The sequence below is a fragment of the Dufourea novaeangliae genome, unplaced genomic scaffold (genome assembly GCF_001272555.1).
Source record: "Dufourea novaeangliae isolate 0120121106 unplaced genomic scaffold, ASM127255v1 scaffold8, whole genome shotgun sequence".
Taxonomy (NCBI): domain Eukaryota; kingdom Metazoa; phylum Arthropoda; class Insecta; order Hymenoptera; family Halictidae; genus Dufourea; species Dufourea novaeangliae.
The window spans coordinates 4,164,113-4,184,524 of record NW_015373923.1 but is presented as its reverse complement, the minus strand read 5'-3'; the positions used below and the strand labels follow the sequence as shown (position 1 = coordinate 4,184,524).

Below are 20,412 nucleotides of genomic sequence, written 5' to 3'. Positions count from 1 at the left end.
TTTTTTCATGTTACAAGAGAATATTTTACCGGATCGGTATAAGGTATAGCTGGGGGTAAAGATAGGGTCGAATTCGCCGGAATATCTGGGCAACGTTCTTCGAAGGCGGAAATCCAGATATTCCGATGCGGACACAGTCGAACTAGGATGATCCTGGGTAGCGATATGTAAAGCGCAGTCGGTCCCGGATTAAGAGATCCGCTTATGAAATTCGGTTCCGGGAGGCTGCCGTAAACCAGCCGCAGCGTCCTACTTGCGGAAGACGATCCCTCGAGCAGGTAAGTGGGAAGCTCGAGGGTTTGATATCGCACGGAAAGGGCAATTGGGAATTTCCGTTAGGCTATTTCGAAGAAACGAGTTTCCATTCGATTCGGTCCGCTGCTTTCGTTTTCTCCACGGTGGACGACCGAAACAAGAATCGAGGCTTCGAGTACCAAGCGGCACGGTCCGCCTCGCCTCGTCTAGCCAAGACTATTTTTGCCGTCGACCAATCGAAACCGAACGGAACACAGGGATCGCCGTGCCGGGTCCCTGCATCGTCGAATCTGATTTGTCGCAGACGTGTAATCTTCTCATTCCTCTCCGTTGTTTATCGAGCGTGTCACGGGCGCGAGAATCCCGGAAAATATACCACGTTTATGAACCACGAATCCCCGGGCGTAGTCTACAAGATTCGCAGCGCGTAGTCGTTGGAAATCCGGCCAGCCATTCGAGCGGCGACCAAGCGACAAGCGGAAGGATTAGCATACGCTTCGTATTTATTTCGCGGTTGAGCCGTCCGCGTCGGATATAAATATCGCTTAAGGGGGACTCTTTATCATATAAACGCCCCGTGGTAACGGGGCTCATTTGAATTCGTGCTTTTTCCATGTCGTAACCGGGCTCGCGCGACGCGCAACAAGCAGTTACTTCCCGTTGGGCTGCTGCCACGGCTGTTGGACGCTTGTACGGCAACGGGTTCTTACTTTCCGCGGCGGAAAGCAGGAACCATCCCCTGGCTAGGTTTTTCCTAGATTCGTTATAATTTCATGCCGGTATTTTGTGGGCTATGCCGGCGATTTAATGTTTGCTTTTTGCCCGGGGACTAGCGCGCTCGATCCCGCCGCCTGGAATTTTTCATAACCGTCACGCTTCTTCCCTTGGAACTCGCGTAATCGGATTAGTCCCGCGCTGTTACCGCCGAGGCCGCCGCGTCCGCCATTTCCGTTTCCACGAAATTAACTGAAAAACAGCTCGGTAGTAGCCAAACGACCACGAAATTAATGGCGACCACGGGCTACCAGTAGGATCTCCGACGGCGGACAATGGGATTGCGTTAACGATTTTACAACTACAGAACATTTCGACGCTGCGCGAAGCGATATCGCGGCGAATCGGGACGGGAGCAATGGAGATCCGATTTATTCTGTCGATTTTACTTATTTACGCGGCGTTTCTACGTCGCTGGACACGAAAGCGAACGTTCCACGACCATCGATCAGCCGCGAATAGGGCGCGCGTGTCCGCGTGTAGTTTAAATACCAGAGAAGCCTTGAAAGCCGTTTCGATTAATGGAATTCCGCAACACGTCCGCAATTAACCCTCAAAGACCGGAGGCGCTGGTCGAACCGTCCAGCGGCGTGCTAATAGCGGACCGGGTCTCGTGTCGCATATTGGAAACGCATTTAATGTATTCGTTATCGACCTGAATCGACGCTCGAACTCGGCTCCGCGTCACCGATTTCTAAACGAAGACGACTCGCCGCTGTAAACCCTGGATTTACGTTCACGGGATTTTCGAGAGTCCTCGGTGCATCCGAGACACAGTGACCACTCGAAAATCGGTGGAAAATCGTCATGCGTACTTCGCCTCGTTCCGTTAAACGAGTTAATTAAGTATAGACGGAAATTCTGTGGCTTCTCGAAGGCTTTGAATGTTCGTCGACAGCCAACAAATTGTCCGATTGTCTTCTTCTCGTATGTATGTAAAAGAATCGCGGAAATCGCGAATCGAGCGCGTGGAGAACAAGGAGCCGTCGCGTCAGGGTCTTCTTTTCCATTAGGCTCGAGCAGCACACGTGGCACGAAGAAGATTGAACAAAAGTTTCCAAAGCCACGAAAAAGAAAAAAGAAAAAGCGGCGGTGGACGTCGAACTCCGTCGAGTTTCCCGTCGAACTTCCTAGCTGAACTCATCCGAAACTTACAGCTCTGTGTCGTGTCGTTGATCACCGCGACACGACAGCGTAACCAAGTATTTTCATAAATCTTCCACGATGACGCAGATCGATTGTCCGACGTTGCGTGGGATCGACGACACGTAACGATAACGTTTTAATCGTTGGCAAATGAACGGCCGATCGTTGCGTATCAATTTGTATTTGAACGTGCTGTACTTATCGATGCAAATTTCATTTCGAGCCTCCTAAGCGGTTGGACCCGAGCAAAATTACTTCGACCGATTTTTACGGCATGAAATCGACGACGCAACCGCAACTTTGCCTCGGAACCGTTTTTACGATATTTTCATCCTCGATGGGTAACGTCTGGCTTAACGGTAGCGATCGTCGCTGGCGAGCATAACCGTAGCGAAGATGAAGTTTCGAAAATGACCGTTTCGATTTTAATCAAATGAAATTGTAACTTTCGACTCGAGGAACGCAGCACATTTCCCAGACTTGACGCGTCCACGTAATAATATTCCTTCAATGCGCACGAAGATGAAAAGGAACGATCGAAAAGTTTCTCGAATTACTCGGTCTATATCGAGGTTGCTCCGAGGCAAAGGGAAGTTTGCAAGAAGCTGAAAAGGAAGGAGAAGTAATGGGAAGTTTACGAGAAACATTCGTCGTGAGCATTAACGGATGCGATGGATCGCGCCGCGCAAGATCGATGATTTCAACGCGACCCGAGCTCACCCGAGGACCATTCATCCTGCGATGTTTTCACGGGGGCGCGGGTGAGTCGAGTCGAGATGAGACGAGACAAGAGGCGCGAACGCAAGTAGGGGCGTCTCGACACGGCGGGGATAATGGGGTTCGTTGTAACAAAGCAAACGTCGCGATCGTCAAAGCCCGACGAGCTGCATTGCCGGGAAATTAACTCGAGCAGGAAGATCGGTTGTTAGTCGACATTATGGCGGCAATTCGCACGCTCGGATGAATCCGCGACAGAATGTGCGAACGGAGAGAGAGAGAGAGAGAGAGCCGGAAAAGAGGCGAGGATAAGATAGCGGAGTACGGTGAATCTGTTATTTACCGAGAGTTAAGTGTGCTCAGTGCCCCTCTGCCCGGTTCTGCTAACTTGCCAGGGTTGAGTATCTCCGAGTTGTCCGCTGGTGCTCGTACCGCGCGCGCTAAGCAGCGTATCAGCAGTGCCATTGTCTATGCTCATTGTCGCCCTCCTCCCTTTCTCGTTTACTCGGTGTAACGTTAACTCGAGGGGCATCGCCAGCGGACGCAGCAAATTAGAAGTCGCGTTAATCGGTTCCTTAGCTTCTTGCGCTCGCAGTTCTACGTAACACGAAATACGTAGACGGAACAGGGCTGGCGCAGCAAGATCGAATGTCTCGGAGGATACGTAAGGGAGTTTCGGAGTTTTATTTCACGAAGAGATTCGTTTTCCTCGACGATTCAACTTTACTTCTGGCGCAACGCAAGGAACGAGCGCGATTCGAATTTTTCCAAGCATAATTCCGTCGTACACTTGAGGGGGTAGGTACTCTACCATCGCAGCGGGTTCGATCGATTCGCTTCGTTGTGAAAACGGGACGAAGGAGAAGATGGGTGGAGCAACGTGTTCATAAACTGCGCCAGCGAGACGGTCTTTGTCGTCGATTTCGTGGGAGATTCAGCGGAATCAGACACGAAACAGGTCGGTCCGCGTGGAAAATTTCACGTTGTTCCGGGAGTCGGGCGCCGGGCGGCGCGAATCTTCGGGAGAGAGGAAGATTTCATGGCGGAGGCTCGGAAGGGAGGACAGGACCGACGTAGGCAGGCACCGAGGGCTTACGCTTTATTGCGTATTTACATATTTTCGCCGAATCCCCTCGACGTTTCATAAAATTCAACGTCTTTACAAGGGTCGGCGCGATGGCGCTCCCAGGACGCTTCGTCGACACTTTATGCCTTTGAATTTCCGCGACAAAGATTTCTCCCCTTTGCTGGCAGTTCGTCTCGTGAACGCGAGTCGTTCGCGTTCCCCTTATTTTTCGTGCGGATCGTTTGAACAGAGCGACGAAGCTGTTGGTACTTGAAAAAAGACAGGGTCTCTCCGAGATTTCGGTGAATTTCATTTCCTCTCTCATTAGCGTAAATCACGTTCCGTAATTGTAATTACACGTATGTAGTGTTTTCTGGCCGTTGTCGCTGACTCCACCAATCGTTTTCGAAAATTTCATCGGGCGTTCAAATATGACTCGTTCCTTTCTCATAATCGAATAGGATTTCCAGAATTGAAGAAGCACGAGGAGAAGGGGGCGAAAACAAAGCCGAACAAAAGCGGAGAGAACTCGTCGGCTCGAATCGTGCTTTGTCCCGATCGAACGGGACGAACCGGAGCATTTCTCGCGGCGGAAACGCCACGAGCAGAAGTTTTCGCGGGTTTCGCACCGCAGGGATTAAACTCGGAGCGATTCGAAAGATCCTAGAGCGAGGAACGAATCGGGATCGTAGAGAAGCTGCCGGCGAGAACTAGAAACGGAGTCTCGCGTGCCGTACCACCGTAAAGCCGAACCGCGTAAAATTAATTAGGACGTTTACGAGCGTTTCGATTCGAACCACCCGCCTCACTCCGTCGTGGCTGGATCCTCGTAAAGTTCGACGAAAGGCTAGATTAACTGGCCCCGTCTGCAATCGTCTCGAGTTCTCTCTCGCGGAGCGTGAGAAAAAATAAAAGGATAATAAGCACTTGCAGCTGGTGTCGCCGAATGAAACGTTAATCTGTTTCCGGAGGAATTTTCGAAGGACAGTAAAAAATTTATTTCTCGGATGGGGGCCGCCGGCGTTCGAATTCTCTCGTAATCGTTCGACAAAACGATCGCAGCTGCGATCGCAAATTCCACGTTGCCCGCGTAATCGTAGGAGTAATCGTAGTTGCAGGCAAGCAGGCTAATTGAGAGCTTGGTCCCTGGAGAGTAAAACGAATCGCTTAACTTACCCCACTTCCGTTTCCTCTCCTCTCCTCTCGAGATTCCCCCTCGGGCAACAGTGGCGCGCTTAAAGCGTAACGACGTCGCCTCGAAATTATTAATAGCGCCTTATCCCTCGGGAACTCCATTGTTGTCCGAGGTCTAGTCCCTCTCCGGCCCGTCTAGTGGGTGACGACCCGACGACTACCTGCGTCAATAGCGCGAAACTCTGCCGATGCCTGGATGATTTCCAAGGGGAAAACACGGGGAACGCGTATATGGGGGTAACGAACCCTCACGGGGGATACCCACGATTGCGTTCGCTCGCGCACACTCGTCAGCGAAATTACCATCTTTGGTTGAAAATATATCTTTTCGTTGCTAACCGTAGATCGAGAGAATCACCACGGAAATTTCGCGATAGGGTTGTACGGCAAGGACGTAAAAGCGTACACTTCAACGCCATCGCGTTCTCACGATGTCACGAAGTCCAACGTTAAACCGAAGCCTCTGTAATCGCGATGTAAACAAGTACGTCGTCGTCCACAGTCTGATATCGAGTCATTGTTTGAGCAGCGGATAAAGGTTCGAGTAAATTTCAAACTAAATTTCGCGAGCACTGTGCCTCCGAGGTTTCTTGGCTTGTTTGTGTTTCGTGGAAGCTTCCAGCAAGGGTCGTGCATAACGCGTCATTACGGGGCTCGCATCGTTTAACTTCGAGCACACATTTATTATCCTGTCTAGAGTTTCGAACGATCGATGCTCCGACTCGAAAGTTCTTCGCAGAGACTATTCTTGAAAATCGATCAACCAACGCACGTACGATTCGATGAATTTTGACTTAACTCTTTTATCTTACCGCAAGTCGCGAACCAAGAAGCTCGTCGATGTATCCACAACTGAGATCTTGGCCGGACTTTCTGGGTATTCCGTCGTCAGGACGTACAGCCTGTCTCGCCGCGACGCAACGCAAGGGGACTCAACGCGAGGCGACGTAACGTTACGTCGCGCTGTGCCGCAGCGTGGATGTCCGACGTCGGTGTTACAGCCTGTGCATTTGCCGTTGCATTGTGCAAAGCCGGCACCCGGCCGCGAGACACTGAGTTACGAGCCACGGAAGGGAGGTCGCGACCACTTCCGGTTGTAATGCAGTTTGCGCAACAATGGGAGCCACAATAGGCCAAGGGAACCGAGGTAACGCCGTTCTCCCCTCGGAGACGTTGCCCTTTGACCGAGGATCAAAGCGTTGCTCCCTCTCGACTCTGTATTATCCTTTAAAGGATGAATCTGATCGACCGGATTTCGCGTGTTACGAAATCTGTTATCGCCCGGAAAATTGTCCTCGATCGCTTCGCGTTCACCGTTGCCCGGCCGCCGAACCGACCCGAATCGCAGGTTTTACGGCGGTTTGAACATCCACCGAGATCTCCCTCGAATTCGGGGATTTTAACAGTATTTTTCGTTACCGTTTGGTATAGTTTACCTTTCCACCGAACCGTAACCGAGCCACGAGATCTCGCAAATGCCGCGAATGATTGCATTAAAACGGATACTGGCGAACGGTGTGTAACTAGGAGTAATATCGCTGCAGTATTCGTATCGCATCTGAACGCGATACGATCGATTCGCTGGCGTTGCCAGAACCTTATCAATGCCGCGTAAATCTGCCTGCAATTATGACGAGACCGTTCGACTAATATTTGGAAATGTTCGTTCCACTAATCAGAGTCGCTTTTAGGAAGAGGCGTCGTTGAATAAAAAAATAGACCGAACGACAGACTGCTGAACTTCGAGCGAACGATCCGTATACAGCAGGTAGGTATGCCTAATCTATGTACGAAAGTTTCGAGGAAAGTTCGATCGTTGCTGGTTAACGAACGCAGGAATGAGCTTTTTTACAGGCGCAGTTGTTTCGCTTATCGACAGGGATAGAGAAATTGTCATCGAATCGGTTCTACTCTTTTCTTCCGCGGGGAAAGGTGAACCGGAAGTAGACGGTGGATGGTAAGTTGGTTCATCGAAGCGCGCGACGAAAAAAGTCAATTCCAACAGACGGAATTCTCGAGCAGCTCGGGGCTGCGCATTCGTACTTTGTTTGCGACGCTCGCGTAAGTTCCAAGCGGAATCAATGGCGAAATAAACGTGGACGACGGACGACAGCGTGAAATTGAATTAATCCTGAATTAAGAAATGGCGCGCGGACCGGGGGGTAAGAGCGAAAGAACCGGGGACGAGGAAGAATTCCGGACGGAAGGCGAATCGCGAGGACGGGACGCGCGAACGAACGAATAGACTTCTTGCGAATGTTCTTCGAAAACTTTAAATATCGTTTGTAAACTCCGACGAAAGTAATTCGCCGGGAAAATAGATGGATTCGGGATTCGTGGTGAGCGGAGAATCGAGTTCTCAGACAGTGAAATAATACCGTATTTTCGCGGACGATTAACACGGGTCCAAAGTTATTCAACCGTTTGATTCGTCATTGGTAGCATTAGGAACGACGATTACCAGAGCGATAATACTCGTCTGGCAAAAGCAGCGACATCAGGGCGAAGAGTAGGCTTTGCAAGCACGTTGCTACGTTACGGACCGACGTTCATAAATTACAAGTTTGTTTCGAAAAGTTTCGACTCTTCTTGCGTCGATAAATAACGCGACGCTGTTAATTAACGACTTCTAATGAAAAACGCTGATCCGTCTTGTCGCCGGAATGGAGGGCGGTTAAGTACTTTGCGCGAACAAGCCGGATGTTAATTAACTTGTTAGCCCGTTAAATTGTATTTTAATTAATAAAGCCTGAAATGTTCCGCGATACAATTCACCGCAACGCAGTCGATCCACCCCTTCGTACTACGCGAACTTCGGTTCGCGTCCGAACGAAAGCAATTACCCGATCCACTCTCGATTAGTGGACGTACGTACGCCGGCCGACGACATATTGATATTTGCTTGTTGCACGCGTCAATACTGTCACTTAACAAGCAAATACCGAAGCTGAGGCGTGCTAGATAGGGGACCGAATCTGCCATCAATGGACGGACCACCACCACGAGCAAACCTTCCGCCTGACACTGCCGACAGCCGTGCTCGTGCGAATCCTATCTGTGGAATGTCTGCTTGTTCCCCAGTGACAACAAGGGCAACCGATTTAACGAACCGTATACAATTTCGGGCGATGTAAAGTTATTAGGGAATCGGCTCGAATCGAGCGAGTACGATAATACGAGGATGCCTATCGAATTAAATACTTACCAATTGCAAAAAGTTTCCGTGAATATTGCGTACATCCCGATATCAATTTATTCACTTACAGAAACTACGAATGGCCGATCGGTTGAGAAAAACGTGACCCATAATCAGCAATGCGAAAAATCTATTTCCAGATCGATCCAGAACAAAGACCGTTTCCGTGCGCGACACTATCGGACCCAGCACGGTTTCAACCTTTACCTCTCTCGTGCGAGCTTTTTCGCGGAGAAAAACGTCGAGCTCGAATCCGCGCCGTGGCGATCGTTGATCTCGCGTACGTTGAACGCTTCAGCGGAAATATCGCGTTCGGTTGCGACGTCAGCCACTTTTTTTTTTGGCCCCCGCGTGTTCGCGTACACGCACACAAGGACCGTTTCGCGCAGCTGCCGTTATCGTCCAGTTCTCGACGGAAGTCGCAGCGAAGCGAACACGCGGCTCGAATTTTTCCGCGCTAACGAAACGACGCGATCGAGGTTAAACGGAAAATAAGCGCAGGGGACGTGGAAACTCCATTTAAACGCGAGGAGCGCCGATTTCCGATGTCGATCGGGAGGAACGTTCCGCGATGTGACATTGTAGCGTTCTTGGAAACTGCATCGTTCGATCGGCCGACAGCGCAGTTCCGTTAGGCGCTGTGCTAATTAAAACCGTGAATAATTGACCGTTCGCGCTTTCCAATAATTAATTCCATCGCCGGTGATAACGTCACGATCCATTCTACGTAGGCATAACGCGAATGATCGGACAGGCTCGCACGGCGCGTCTATGTAGGCGGAAAACCGCGCGCGCATTCAACGACGCGACAGAATACGATCCCGCCCGCTTTAACCGCGCTCCGATATTCCTGACACGGCGTGACGTTGTACGCCGTTCGTACCGCGCGATTTCCCTACGTATCGACTCAGCTCCACGATTGTTATTTCCATAAACTAATACCGACGTTTAACGGTCTGTCAATCGGCATCCGGTTGCCACGCGGAAAATTGCCCGACGAGATCATTCGTACGTTGTCCCGATTTTATACGCGAAACTAGACGCCCATAAAATTGTTTCTTCCGCAACGTTTCCACGTCTGATCGTTCACGGAGTTTCATTCGAGACGAGTATTCGACCTCCCTCGTACTCGCTTCTCTCGATGCTGGTCGTTAATCCCGAATTCATTAGGGCTAATAAGGAAGAGTTGAGTATTGCATTTTCCGCGTTGGACTGATTTTCCGCGTCCAAAGCCATCGCACGGAAATAATGTCGCGAACGAGCCCGAGCAAAATGATAATGAATTTTGTATGAACGTGAAAGCCGCGTCGGTACGTTTATATGGAAATAGTTTTTCCCAGTGACACAATGTAATTGAAATACATTGTACATTTCGTGAGAACCCAGCCAGTCGTGTCTCTTGTATAAGTCATTGTACAGCGGATAGATGTCAATTTTAAATGACACAACGTACTTGCATAATACTCGTTACGTCAAGCATATGTCATGTCCCTCTGTCGTTCCATTCGAGACCGGCTGTCGTTCGCGAGCTTTTGCATGCGCGGTCGTTTCGCGAGTCTCAGTGTTCACGACATTCACGGTTCAATCCGACCAACCATGATATCGTATCTCGATCGAGTTTTTTTACGCAACGATGAGCTGAACGGACGAAAGTCAGACATGCGTCTGGTTCGCTGATGTAGAATCAGCGTCTAATAATGGCTAAATACTTATACAATCGAATCGTAAATTCGATGGTGCGTTAATGTAAAAATGTTTCGAGTGTTGGCACAAGTGCATCGACAGAACATACATAAAGAGATAATGAAAGTGAAATTTCATTATCTCTTCTATTGCATATGTAGGAAAAAACGTTCAATACAGACCGAGGATTTTTATGCAAGATGACATTTTTAAAAATAATTTTTGAAGACAACATCAAAGATAGGAATTTCAAAATAAACTAGAAAACACTTTACATCCGACGAAAGTTCTTTCTCTATTTTATTACACAAAGCCCTATTGGCTATAAATGCATAAAAAACGCAGTCTAGTAATAATTTATCTATGTTGTTAAACCCTAAAACAGAATGCAGCGTAGGGCCTTAAGTGCCGTTGTTCGATGCTTTCATTAACGACCTCGCTACAGTGACCGCTACTATACGTACACGTTTGCGGTTGCTTCCGCGGGAGGGGAGAGCAAAGAACGGGGGCGACTCGATAGAGTGGCAAACGCGGAGAGAAATAGAGCAACCAACAGTGGCGTCGATCGAGATAGCCGGCAGGTGAAAGGGAATGCGCACAGAAGAGGATAGCACAGATTGGTAGGCGCGGGCGTGCGTGGAGCCGCGAAGAGCAGAAATCGAATGACCGGGACACGTGGATACGATGCAGATAGAGAAGAGGAATGAAAAACGATGAGAATCCACTCTACCTAGGATCGACGAGGGAGAGAGGGGGGGGGGGATTAATAAATAAAAGGTTAAATGTACTATAAGGAATTATAATGAAAATATAGGTCTGGGGATTATGATCTCCAAGTACATTGTGTTTATTTCTATTTTCGTCGTTGCACTTCTCTATTGATTCTGTAAAGACTGACACCTTGTCCATAGGGTTCCATCCCTTGCACGGAATGACGTTGACAAAAATACTAAACGAAATCATGTAAAATTTAAGTCTTGAGAACCTCCGTGGGACTTTTGGGACGGACGTTTCTAGAACATCCGAAATTTAAGTCTTACGAACGTCCTAGGGATGTCCAAAATGGACATAGTACATTCGGATATAAACTGGACATGAAACGGACGTCCTTAGGATGTACGGTGCTATCTCGGGAACGTCTGTTGCGCATCGTTGAGAGGGCAGTTTGTCATTACATGAGATAACGTAAATTATCGTGCAACGTAATTACGTTCGTAACTAACTGTTCCCCGAGCAATCGCGACCCATCTTTCAGGTTTCGCGATTACGCACCGAGACGTTCCGATCGATTCCCAATGAGACGCGACAGACTCTAACCGCGCGTGGATACTTTATCGTTCGAGGACACGAGGCAACGTTGGAACGAAGACGCATATACATATACCTGTTTGAATTTGGTCGAGCACCGCCGAGCGGGAACCAGTCGCGACTCAAGTTAATATTCCATTGCGGTTAACCGGAACGTTATACATAGTTTGATCAACGGGAAGCTTAAGATGTTTGTAAAACCGCGTAGCTTGTTCCAAATACGGAACGCTCGGGACGTGCGGGGTAACAGGCGAAACAGTCTCTTCGAGTCTAACCGAAGTAGGAAACCATAAGGAAATGGGGTTTACGGGAATCGACTAGGCTCGCGTACTAACTCGTGAAATTCAGATAAATAAAGACGAATCACGGTGTACGCGACAACGTAGACGTACTTACTCAGCGGTTGGAACATCGTCGCGTCGTTTGAGTATTCGCTAGGCGTTTATAATTGAGTCGTGTAGAAAGCATCTTGGAGATATAATTTTATTCCAAACGCGATATTATCGGAATCGTTGGCGGTGGGAAAAACGTCGGGAATTCTGAGCCAGCTCGGGTATGGTTGCGATTGTTAGTCGACTTGAATCGTTGGGAATATTAGACGAATCATTGTAATTAAAAGTAAATACAGCCGTTGCCGCGCGCCGGAGAAAGAGGGAGAGAGAGAGAAGACGGTGGAAAAGGGACGAGCGGATCGGTTGAAACTCGGATAATAATTGCGAAACTCAACAGCGGAGGTATAATAGAATTCTAGACGCACCGAGAGGACGCGAGATCACCCGGGACGATTTCGTGGGGCAACGGAGCTCGGCAATTCCGGTAAAATGTTTAACGTAATTACGTACGTCCGCGAGAGATCGTTCGACGCGTCTCTGTAATTCGGTTAAAGCACGGGCGAAACTGCCACGCTCTTCGACTGTTCTTACGGGATGATTAAAAACTGCCGGGCCGTTTCGCGCTGGCAACGTTACGAGACGACGAATGGGTTCCCGTCCGGAGTTAACCCTCTTACGTTCGGAGAGAGCTAATCTCAAAAATGGATTCGGTATTTTCATTTGAAGATGAACAAAGGATCGTTTTCCTTGAACCTTCTTACGACAAACGTCTCGTGGAAAAAAAGAGAAAGAAAAAAAGAAACGAATTACTCGGATAATTTCGCAAAGTCCCTTCCGGCGACGAGCCAACAGTTTCGATCCGAAACAGCAACGTGAATTCGAAAGAGAATATAAACGGGCGAGTGTGGCTGCCCGTCACTCGACGGAAAGTACTAGTTCACCGCGCGTAATTGCGTCTTACGTAAGGTCTGCTTCGGTGACAAAATAGTTAATTTCATTTTCTCATTGAGTTAGCCGAGGAGAGCTGCTCACGGCGGATCGGATCTGATCGGCTTGGCTCGGCACGGCATGATTCGGCGCGAGCGAGTTGGCTCCGTGGCCAGAGTGGGAAGCACTTTACGATTAAATGGAAAGTACTTTCGCGCAGGAAAGCGATCTTTCACGCTTTCCAGGCTTCCCGGGCCAGTCGGCGAGGCTTCTATCGTTCCACGCCAGGCGATCCGCCTTGTCATAATCTACCTCACCGTCAGTGACGAGCTGTAACGTCCGGTCTTTATTTCCGACTCGTTCCTTCCGGTATCTTCCTCGTTACCTCAGCGTCCTGACGATGTTACGTTGGCAGAGCGCGTGCAACCCCGCATCGTGCTGCGTTTATCGAACCAGTTTCGGTCGTTAATAACCTTGTCGAGGAATACCGGTTGTAACCTTTGAATGTTTATACACTACTTAACATGCAACCACCACCACGCTGTTTGTCATTTCGTATCGCAGACACTGTCTTACGAACGACATTGCGTTCCGTTCGACTCGTCTACGATTACCAGACGAAACGAAGAAACATTCAAACGCGAATGTATGCATACATCCAGTGGAATTATCGATAACAGCGTTAACGACGGTATTGACGATGATCTCTTGAAGTCGGGTCGCGATCCATCTTCGGTGGTTTGCAGCCACGTAATGAGTTGGCTGGTGGTTCGATGGTTCGGCAGTTCGGCGAATCATCGATTTCGGCTTGGCGGTAAGCGGTTCCTCGGCGTTGCCGTTATTAGAAGGGTCGGGCCGTATAGCCCGTAGGGCGGGACCGAGGCAAAACCGTTCAAATCGTGCATCGGTTAAGCCGAGAATGATTGCCTCTAATTTCTCTCGGGCAAGCCAGCAAGAAACTTCCTAATGCTTTCAACATGTTCGCCGCTAGTCGGTATCAGAGCAGCTCGCGGCGCGGCGGACGCTTTTTGCGGGCGAGTAGCTAACGCGGGTGTCGGTTGTTCGCGTCGAATCTTCATCGGCGCGAAAACGGAACGGTCGGTCTCATTTTCCATATTAGAGCTCGCCGAATTCAAAAGCCACCGCTACGGGAGGGTTGCGACGATCCGAGCTTCATTACCGGCGACTTCAATGCAGGAGCACTGCGACCGGGATGTTTTGCCGGCGGAATCCGCGACGTTCGTACGGGAAGTTATCCTTTCCAAATTAACAACTCGACCCCGGCATATACCTCGATGCGCGCGGTACGAATTTCGATTCAGCGACTCAGACTTCGAGCGGACGTATTAGCGTTCGTTGTTAAGTACCTATATGTATAATGTTCGTCCGTGCTCCGTTCTCACGGCAAGGAATCGCGGGCCAACTACCGGAGGCTTCAAACTTCGTCCCAACAATACCCCGAGCAAAATAATAATACCGGGCTTGAAAGAAATTTATTTTTCGTTTAAACTTGCCCTCGTAACCTGCCCCGTTTTCCGCGTGCAACGGCGGCTTTATCGCCGCCTCGAAATTTCCTACAAGAACGGAGTCATATCCGACGCGCGATACGCCTCCGCGACTGCCGGTTCCTCCCTTCCGCGTGAGCCCGATTATTTACATAAAATATCAATGATAAAATCAACTCGCTCAAAGCGACGGATGCAAATACGGAGGAAGGCAATTTCGCGAGATAATCGTGAGCTCCCGCTTCTCCCCCACCCCCCGTGTCTTCCTCGTTTCCGAGTTATTCGTATTTAGAGATCCCCGCCGCGCCGTCTGATTGGATCGAATAACAGAGATCTTCCCTGGTTCGAAGAAAGTGTACGTTGGCGACTGTAAGCACGCGCACGTTTTGAACGTCGTCGATACAGGTGGTTCGCGTGTAGGACAACACGGAGTGAAATTATATGCGAGAGAATGCCATCTCGCGAGGCAATCACGTGTCGCGTCGCACAGAGTTTCCTTTCTGGGACAAGCTTCCGGACCGGCTAACAGTTTCGCGAGAATCAATTTCGAGGGCAAAATGCTGCTGCGGTGGCTTTTGTCTACGATCACGTGGCTGTGTGATTCGCGCCTCGTCATCGACGCGCACCAGATATGTGTATAGATACTCGTCGGACCGTGGGGAATGCCGTAACACGGCGGGGAGGGAGCGTTAAGGGACGAAAGGGCCCGAGAAATAGGGACACCGTTGCGAAGGAGCAAGAGTTGGAAATGGAACGGCGGGGGAGACGGCACGGAAGGGAACCCAGCCGGATACCAGTGCGCGACAAACTTCGAACAAGTCGAGCAATCTGGAATCGAATGGAGTTTCGGAGACTTAGCCGAGTGAAAAATTGCAGGAGCAACTTTCGCGATGCTCTCAGACCCATTAAGCGGCTCAACAAGTACGATTCCCGTAACCGTTTTGCCCGTGGACTTTGAATGGAACTACGGAGCAAGAGAGAGAGAGAGTGGCTACGCGTTCGTTCGTCGACGTTAGAGAGGGAAAGAACAACGAGGGTGGAGACAGGGTGGCATAGTCGGAGGGAAAATTGTTTGTCGGAATCGTGCAGTGGGACTCCCAAGGGGTGGGGGCCTGGGAGAAAACACGAACCAGGAAACACGCCGGTAAAGGAGCCAAATGCAGCGACATCGTCCAAGCCTTTTAACTGGTTCTCCGCGTCGCGTACTGCTTCGACCCATTCGCCGCCGTTCGCTTCGAAACTCGAACTCCGTTCTTCCTTTGAGTGGGGCTGGCTTAATGGAATGCGGACCAGCCGACCCTCTTTTGGTTGAATCTGCGTATCGACGAAGCGACTCCGACTCGTACGACAGTCGGTGAGGGTTAATTACTTTTCAGGATAAACTGCCAAACGTGTTTACGCCGCTGAGATACCGCTTTTTTATCGATCCAGGGAACTAGCCGTACACCTGTAACGGATCGATGCGTTCTTTCGCAGCAAAGCGATCGGTCGGATATGGTGAAAAGTTAAAGAGCACGCGTGACTTTTCTCGTTTGATATTCTTCCAATCCGTGTATTAATGGGATGGAAAAACCGTACAAGGAATTCGTTAACGGGTCTCTTCGTTTCTGTTCCGCGTTTCTTTTCGATCTTCCCTCCATTAGAAGTGCCAGTCAATTAACGCTCGTCTCGATTATTTTCCCTCCTCGTTTTCCTCTCCAACTTTTTCCGAGTACCATATTATTGTAGAAGTCTGGGAATTTTGCCCAGTCGTACCTTAACAACCGTAGTCTCCTTTCCCTACCCCTGTTCCCTGTCTCCTTAATAGGTTACCGAGTCCCGATCGCTGAACGGTTTTAATAGCTTTTCTCGAGCCGACTTTTTTCATCCTTTTTCTGCTCCGATGTACGAAGACTGAAAATCCCACTAATTTATATGTCGTCTGGTCGTACCGCTGCTAAGCACCGAGGTAAATAGGATTCATTTAATTGGCGATGTGCCCCTGCTCGGAAACGCAACTGAACGGAAGTGCCTGCACGGTGCTTGTATAGGGAAAGGCAAGGATGCAGAAGGAAGGCGACCTGGAGGGCTCGGGGAAAAAGCAGAGTCCTGTGAATGGATCAAAGAGTGAATGGAGACCCACGGGCAGCTGTGGAGCGACTTCCTACGGTAACGGAAACGTTCTAATTATAAGGGCCCAGAGTCTGCGTTCCGAATGCCGCGTTTCACCGTTAAAACATATTTTCTGCGAGATTGTTCGAGCTTCCTAGAGAGTCGAACGAGGCCAGTAACGAGCGAACCTCGAGTATAAACGAGGTTAGGCAGGAAGGGAAAAGACCGAGAAAAAGGTTGCGAAGTTTCCGTCGCAGACGGTAACCCACGGCTAGACTTTTTAATCAGAGAGCAATTTGAATGGGAAGACGAAGAATCTTTTGTGGGCGAGAAGCATGCTTATTCGTCAAACTCGAACGAAAGGAACCTCGGTCGTCTGTAATTTTTTCGTTGACCTCGTCCGTTCGGTTCTAGTAGTCTAATTCGGTTTGGCTCTTCCCCCTTTCCGCCGGACACTCTTTTTCCTTGGGCTTTCTTCGGGGGAAAAACTTTCGAGAGGTCTACTTTGCGAGGACGTGCCAGAAAGCTCCCGCATTATTTCGTTTCTTATAGAAGAAAGCCGAGCACTCGGGCCTCTTCGCTCCTCCAACTTCAATCTCGTCGAGTTTCTCTCCTTCGACGAGTGGCCCGTTTGAAACGGCGCCTTCGTGAACGTGTGCTCGCACAGACACACGCGCCATTCCTCCCTCCTCTTCAACCGTTCTTTGCGTACGTTTAATGGGAACAGCATTTTTCGGAGTTCCGGAAGCGCACGGATTAAGGAACGGATTTCCCATCGGCTGACTTTATCTCTGCTTTCCCTTCAATTCTCCTCCTCCCCCACTTTGTTTCACCCATCGTTCTTTCTTCATTCGAGATCCCGATCGAGCGACGTAGAGTGTTTTCCACGTTTCACGCTCTAATTGGTTCATTTTTGAACTTTTTTTTTCTTTCTCCTGCTCGCGTTCTCGTGCGAGTATTACCGCAGAGCCGAGAAATTTCGTAATAAACGCGTTGGCCCGGTTAGAGGGCGCACAGTCCAAGGTGCCGTAAATTTTCGACAGCTTTAAAGGCGAATATGCGGGGGCTAAAAGCAGACGTAGCCAAGCAAGCGCAAAGTGCACGCCGCGCTTTTCAGTCATCAACACTTTCGTGTTTCGTTGCTGGGGCGCGGCTACGAAGGGCGCAGAAACGACGTACTTTGGCCGGTCGCAGTCCAAGTTCCCTACGTAACAACGCCGTGCAGGAGACTATTCCCGCTTTATGGAAAGAGAGGGAAAGGTTGGGCCAGGTCGAAATGTTCTTGTCTCTAAGGATACTCGTCGCTCGTAAAGCTTCGCGTATCTTCTGGATGGAGGTCGCATCGATTTAAACGCGTGCCCGGCTTCGTTTACACTGGCCCGAATTTGACGGCGAACGGAGGAACAGAATTTGGAAAATAAGATACGTACATGCTGAAACCGATGCTCGTGTCAGAGAAATACGTGTCATTCGTAGAAATTAATTGATCTTTAGCTCGAAAAGGGCTCGGGCTGGTCGCGTCAACTTATTTTAATTAATATCCAACGTGATTGGAAATATAGATTAAATGCTTGCCGTGGGAACTGCCGAACAAGACGAAATTCCCCGCGAAAAGGGGCTAGGGTAAAATCAACGATTAGTTCCTCTCGTTCAATCTCGACATTCCTGAGAAAACGTTCAAGGCACGCGGGAGTTTCAGCAATGAAGGATACTTTAGACAATTCGAATTCGTCTGAAGTAATTGCGGCAATAATTATCCAGTACGTTCGATTGCATGAATGGGGTTGAAACGCCCGACATATTCAAAGCAGTATAAAATTAAGAAAGAGGAAAATCCAAATTGTCTCTTTCAGAATAGGAACAGGAAAAACGTGGACCACGCATCGAGTTTGAATCAGCTGCTTTCGGACTTTCATGCGGACGACCGTCGCCTGCATGTACGGTTCAATTCATCCATACGCGCAAATATTCGTGAAACTGAATGAATCTAACGAACTGCGAGAATAGGTTACAACGCCTTTACGGAACAGTACTCGTTTTATCCCTTTGAAAACGTCGAACAATGCGAAATTATTACGAAAAAGTACGACTTCGTGGAATCGTATCACACGAGTCAGCGTACCCCAATGCCCCGTTTTTGTTCGGTGTTACGAACGATTCCGATTCACGCAATTATCGTATCTCGTACGAACACGCAAGCCTTATATTCCTTGACATCGTGAAAACGCAACGAAGGATGTACATACAGCCATGTACGCTTGCGAAGGGTAAATATTACCTATTGGAACTAGCGAAGTGTGAACTTACCAGCGAGAGTCGGTACCGCGAGTCCGGCATCGAAATCACTTGTGCAAGCCCGATAAGGACAGCAAAGATAATATTTCCATGAAGCAAGTTTGCCATCAGTGTTCAAACGTCGGACAAAGGTCCTTCATACCTTCCCTCGTGGATTCGCATTTCGCCACGCTGCGATCGTTTCCGAAAATTTCGTCGAATGATCTAAAGTGACGGAACCGACACGCGCCCAATAACACCGCTAATAGTGCCAGCTTTGTTCCGTTCACCCGGCATTGACAGATGCACACGTTGAATAATTCAAAGTATCCCGAAAGCGTGATATTTCGTGTACGACGTTCACCGTGCACACGGTGTTTAATGAGTTCGTAATCCCTGGCAAAACGGGGCTTAGCGAGTGCCGAGAGCTTAAGTATCGTTGTCGTCACTTAAACGTAATTCCTCGGCAAGAGATCGATACGATACACAGCCGGCAAAGCGACAACATTGCGGTTCAAATAAATCGATGCGATTTCAATACTCGTAACAGCACTCCAACGAAATTCCGAATCGTAGCATGTTATCGTACAGCGGAATAGGTGGAATAGCGGAATAGCGGAATAGCGATCTACACGGTTGTCCGGAAGAATTTCCGTCGAAATCGGACTTTTTTTTCGGAATTTTAGATCGGTGAATATATTCGGAATCGAACCGACCAGTAGCAAAATAATCCGAGCACCGGTTGTTCGGTCAGGTCTACCCGCTCCGTGTAGCCGGAGGGATGTTCGCGCGAGCGTACAAAACGAGCTGATGCCGTCAGCTCAGCCCTACGGTGTACAAGGAAGTACACTTAGAGCCGAAGACCCGGTTGAAGTATCGTACAAATCTTACCGCAGGGGTCGAGCTTCCGATTTCGCGGGAACGCATCCACCGCAATGGCCGAACGATGTCGCTCGAGAGCTCTTCCACATCCCCTCGGGGGTCCGAAGAATTATAGGGTCGTGGGGTAACTTGCTCGTAGGATGCTTGCTTTCTTGATCATAGTCGGCCGTCGTCGGGCTTCCGGTTCGCGATCGACAATCGGGCCAGAACCGAAGCCAATCATCTTTCTCCCTCGATTCGCAAACACGACTATAACAATTTCTCTGAAACGGAGCGCAATTGGGGTTGGCGAGCTCCTCGAGTTCTTCTTTCGATTTATTCTAGCCGGGCGCGAGTTGACGTTTCGAGCAACACTCCTCGCCAACTCGACGACGCGACGTCGCGAAATTTCCTTCCAGCAAAATTATTAGGTATTTACAGTAGATGGAGATACGCATAGGCAGATGAATATTCCGAGGATCGTCGAGTCCTCTCGAGCCGCAAGATTAACAAACCCGGCGAACTAACTTACCGCCGCGCCGCTTTATTTTTACGGGAAATAGATGAAACGTTTCCCCGTCTACGTGGAAGTCGAGAATTCCAGGATTTCCCGGTGCGCCGCGCCGTTCCTCGTGATTTCAGCGGATGCCTGGTCGACTGCTAGAGAATTCACTCGGGGAAAAAGTTTCGCGGCGTAGACAGGCCGTAGCGAGCGAGAGAGTTCGGCGAACCAACGCTCGGAGCCTATAGCCGCGCGACAGTTTGCTTATTTAAGCTCGGCTTAAGCAAAGCTCTCGAACTTGCCGAAATGGGTAAAGGAAGACGGAAACGGAGAGCATGAGGAACGTTGCAGTTTGCCAATCGTAAGATCGAACTTTCCAACTTGGCTACGCCAAGCTGTAACCACCGCAATCTTCGGCTCATGTATACCCGTTGGTGTGTATCCATCGTGTAAACTGACCCCTCTTCGAACTTCAGTTACGCTACGGCCCACGCTACTTCGTAAATTGCATCGGCCTCCGACATCGATTGCAGTCGCTCGTGTTTCCATCGGACGCGAACTGACCGTTAGCGTTGACGTCT

General features: G+C 49.5%; 1 protein-coding gene across 1 annotated transcript in view; it reads right to left on the bottom strand.

The window, feature by feature from the left end:
* LOC107194586 (nephrin-like) overlaps positions 1–3,357 on the bottom strand; it is a 157,403-nt gene extending 154,046 nt beyond the window's left edge. Inside the window, exon 1 of the mRNA XM_015584228.1 lies at positions 3,285–3,357. Within this exon, the coding sequence (XP_015439714.1) occupies positions 3,285–3,357 (73 nt within the window). The remainder of the gene's footprint in view (positions 1–3,284) is intronic.
* Positions 3,358–20,412: the final 17,055 nt, after the last annotated feature.